This window comes from Malurus melanocephalus, unplaced genomic scaffold (assembly GCF_030028575.1).
Source record: "Malurus melanocephalus ecotype Western Australia unplaced genomic scaffold, MMel_1.1 scaffold_557, whole genome shotgun sequence".
NCBI classification, from domain to species: Eukaryota; Metazoa; Chordata; class Aves; order Passeriformes; family Maluridae; genus Malurus; species Malurus melanocephalus.
This window is the reverse complement of record NW_026623789.1, coordinates 77519-81832: the sequence shown is the minus strand read 5'-3', so window position 1 is coordinate 81832 and position 4314 is coordinate 77519. Positions and strand designations below refer to the sequence as shown.

Here is a 4314-nt window from a genome sequence, read left to right as displayed (position 1 = left end):
CTGCCGTCCTTCAACTGCGCCCCCATCAACGTCACCTTCGTCCTGCTCTTCGGGGACAGGTTTGACTACAAGGACCCAACTTTTCTCACTCTCTTGAGACTCATAGATGAAGTCATGATTCTYCTGGGATCCCCATATTTAAACGTGAGTAACCTGTCCCATAGATAAACCATTTTTCCACGTTGGCATGTTACACCTGTGAGCCAGAGGATTTCCTTCAGCAGTTTTAAATGCTCAGAACCAGCCATCACACCTAACATGTGACAGTGACAGTTCTCCATGTGCCACTTTGGTCACCAAAATTTGCTGCCAGATTCCCCTTTCCTACTCTCCTTTTGACCCACCATGCACATTTGTGTGGAGCTAAAMTAAGAACTGAACTATGGTCACTTCAGCTTAGGAAAACCTGCCCAGGAAATCCCTGGGATGCTGAGACACTGCTACTAAAACCAAAACTCAACTGATACACTGTGCCTTAGGAAGAAGGTRTTTCAGCACATGCCAGGATGAATCTGTGGGATATTTCTGCAGGTCTAATGCTTCTGTTTTTTTTACTTCCTCATTAGTATTTCAATTTCTACCCATTCCTTGGATTTCTTTTCAAAACSCACAAGATCATGCTGAAGAAAATCGAAGATGTGCGGGTCATTTTAAGGCAATACATGAAGGCYAGCAGGGAGGACATCARTGAGAACAGCGTGAGGAGCTACATYGATGCACTCATATTCAAGCAACAAGAGGTATCAGACTGCTTAGCTCTGTGGGCTCTTTGTCATGTCCCCTTTGGATTTTCAGTCTCAATTTCAGTCATGTCATGTAAATCTATTGAAATCCATGCCATTATTCCAGTGGTTTTGAAATCAGATGTCAGCCTCTTAATGCTGGTACATTTTTCTATCAAAATTAACGTGCAAAAGCTGCTGTCCCAGTTCACTGCAGAAATACAAGCACCAAAAATGTGAGATCAACTGCTTGCTCTGAGTAGAAAATGCATGAATTCACATGAAAGCTGACTCTGCCTTTCYTTTTATGAAAACRAATCAATTAATCATTAATACTGTTGCTCCATCAAGATGAATGATCCCCTTAAAGCACTCGAATGATAAATCATCAGTACAAGTCCTAACCCTGCCCTGCATCTTGCTTAGCAGAGGCTCGACAGTTTCACACATCAGTTGGTTTCATTCAACACAAAATATTTGGGCTCTGAGCTTTTTCTGCTTTCAGCTGGATCCAGGCTGACCTTAGGCACTGAGTATTCTACTCAGCTATGTGGAGGAGGAGTTAGCACAGTTCTAAAGCCCGGGCAGAAATGGCCTGAAAAGTGATTTTGAGCATTTTTGGGGATTCAAACCTGGCCTTGGGCAGGAGCAGTTCCTCAGATTAGCAGAATCTGCTGCTGTGCAGGGCACAGACCAGGCTCTTTCCAAACCTGCARAACTGAGTCTGTGACCAGCACCCAGCTCTGGGTTTCAGCCTCTGTGCAGAGGAGATGGATGCTGAACCAAAATTCCACTCCAAACCTTCCACCTGTGCTGCTCCACCTTCAGTGGGTGCTGTGCATTCAGAGCAGCTCAATCTGCTCACAGCTCACAAACACAACACCAGCACTGCTGCAGGCTCAGATTGATGGCTTTAAAACTTTTCTTACCTCTCTTTTTTTTTTTTCCCAAGGAGAAAAACAAGAAGGACAGCCTCTTCCACGACGACAACTTAATGGCATCCATTCTGGACCTGGTGATGGCTGGAACAGAGACCATTGCCACCACGCTGCAGTGGGCCATCCTGCTCATGATGAAATACCCAGACATTCAAAGTGAGCAGCTTTTACCTTCTCCAGCCATGGCAAGGCTGAAACGGGGAAGGGGGAGGCCTTGGATGGATGGATGGATGGATGGATGGATGGATGGATGGATGGATGGATGGATGGATGGATGGACAACATCTCCYTTTCCTCAGAGCTGAGTGCTGTCTCTGCAGTGTGATAAACTCCTGATGTAACTTGGTGYTGATCAGAGTTAKGACAAAATAGCCCCTCTGAGTTGCTGGGAGAGAGGATGAGTGGAGCTCAGAGCAGGATGCAGAGAAAACATCCCACCCAYGTGCCTGAGTTAAACACAGAGCAGGAAAACCCACACTGCTCCTCTAAACTCTGGAATTTTTTTTTTTTTCCCCCCAAACCAAATCCAAAGAGAGCTTTGTGCTCCTCGCTGGGACACATCCCTTCTGTTTGTTCCTTGCAGAAAAGGTTCAGGAGGAGATTGGGAGGACGGTGAAAGCTGGGAGCTGGGCCACCTACGAGGACAGGAAGCACATGCCCTACACCAACGCGGTGCTGCACGAGGTGCAGAGATTCATCACCCTCCTGCCACATGTACCCCGCTGCACTGCTGTGGACACCCACTTCAGGGGCTACTTCCTTCCCAAGGTAGGGAAACTACTCCCTCCCAGAAAAAACACCCTGCCCACATTCACCAGTGCCACTGGAGATGGGCTCTTTAGAGGGAATCACAGCACAGAGTCCAAAATCCTGCCCAGAAGAGTTTCTAYATTGAGCCCAGAGTGTGTTAGAGGACTCAATCCCATCCCTCTCATGCTCAGGACTTCCTCATTTCATGAGCAGCCCTGGTTCACCTCCTTGCTGCCATCTGCACAGTGAAGTATCTGCCAGAAAATTTGTAGGATCTTACCTTTCCCTCGAGGTTTTCACAGCACCGTGTGGGGTTTGGCTTCAATCCTCAGCACCGCTGGGAAAATCTTGCTGATGTCTCTCTACTCTCTCTCTCTCTACTCATCCCATCCCATCCCATCCCATCCCATCCCATCCCATCCCATCCCAATCCCATCCCATCCCATGGATCCCATTTGCTCCACCTACCCCAGGTGGAGCAAATCTCCTGGGACACCGAAATCTGTGTGAGGAAATGAACCAAAACAGAGCATTTTGGTATCTTTTGTCCTTTTGTGTGTTTTTCTTCCAGGGTATAATTGTGATCCCATCACTTACCTCAGTGCTGCTGGATAAGACACAATGGGAGACACCACATCAGTTCAACCCCAACCACTTTCTCGATGCTGAAGGGAATTTTGTAAAGAAAGGAGCTTTCCTGCCCTTTTCCACAGGTAACTGAAGGGCTGATCTGCACAGAGCTGGGGTCATTTCATTACAATTCACACTAATGAGGGTGTTCTGTCAAAATGCTGCCTTTGACTCAGTCAATAAGAAAYCAGACAACTGAATGGAATCAATTATTCTGCTCTTGGGCAAATGGCTGCTCTCAGAGCACAGCTGTCCCACTGCTAAATACAGCACAAAGAAAGATAGGAAAGAAAAAAAACACAAAACCACTCTCATTTCTGAAAGTGGGATGGGAGGATACATTCCACAGGAATAGTGAGTTTCAAACTATTTCACTTTAGAGGGAGGTGTCATTTTTCTATCAGGCTGCTTTTCAAAAGAAAGGGTTAAAGATGCTGAGAGGATTGGAAGAGCCAAGGAGAGGAGAGGGTGCACCATAAATGTGCAATAACTCTGTAAGGTGATGGTAGCCTGTGACAAAAGAGACCGGGCAGGAACCTTCAGCAACACGRGCCCCTCTGCTCCAAAATTCTTTAATGCATTTCAGGATTCCACTCCTGCTCCCATTGCAGCRTCTCAGACTCTAAGGTGTCCATGGCAAACGTTCCAGTTTGATTTTTCTATCCAGTAAATGTTCTGTTTTCACCCGCAGGGCGGCGGAACTGCATCGGGGAAAGCCTGGCCAAGATGGAGCTGTTTGTSTTCTTTGTGGGGCTGCTCCAAACATTCACCTTTCGACCCCAGCCCGGAGTTTCAGAGTCTGATTTGGACCTCACCGTGCCCCAAACGACTTTCACGTTGAGACCTCAGCCTCAGGCAGTGTGTGCTGTGCTGCGGGAATGACCCAGGAAGGGCACCCTGACTGTGCTCACACCCCAATCCCACCCCATCCCTGCCTCCATCCACCCATCCCCTCCACTGCTCCATCCTCCCCACAACGCTGCTCTGTGCCCCTGTGCTGGGGGAGATCAAAAACACTCCACGGTGCTGAAATCACAGCACAATTCTCCAGACAGAGGGAGGTGCACGGGGCTGATGACAGAACTGCTCTGCTGCAGGGATTTCCAATCCCTAAAGAGCTCCCAGGATTCACCATGACACAGAAACCTGCCCCAGGATTCACCATGACATAAAAACCTACCCCAGGATTCACCATGACACAGAAACCTGCCCCAGGATTCACCATGACACAGAAACCTGCCCCAGGATTCACCATGACACAGAAACCTGCCCCA

General features: G+C 48.0%; 1 protein-coding gene across 1 annotated transcript in view; it reads left to right on the top strand.

Annotated features, from left to right (window-relative positions):
- Positions 1 to 4308, top strand: part of LOC130583110 (cytochrome P450 2W1) — a 10634-nt gene extending 6326 nt beyond the window's left edge. The window contains exons 4-9 of the mRNA XM_057382228.1: positions 1 to 144; positions 567 to 740; positions 1675 to 1816; positions 2244 to 2428; positions 2982 to 3123; positions 3732 to 4308. The exon at positions 1 to 144 is cut by the window's left edge and continues 9 nt beyond it. Coding sequence (XP_057238211.1) covers positions 1 to 144; positions 567 to 740; positions 1675 to 1816; positions 2244 to 2428; positions 2982 to 3123; positions 3732 to 3922 — 978 coding nt within the window. The 3' untranslated portion in view covers positions 3923 to 4308. The remainder of the gene's footprint in view (positions 145 to 566; positions 741 to 1674; positions 1817 to 2243; positions 2429 to 2981; positions 3124 to 3731) is intronic.
- The last annotated feature ends 6 nt before the right edge of the window (positions 4309 to 4314 follow it).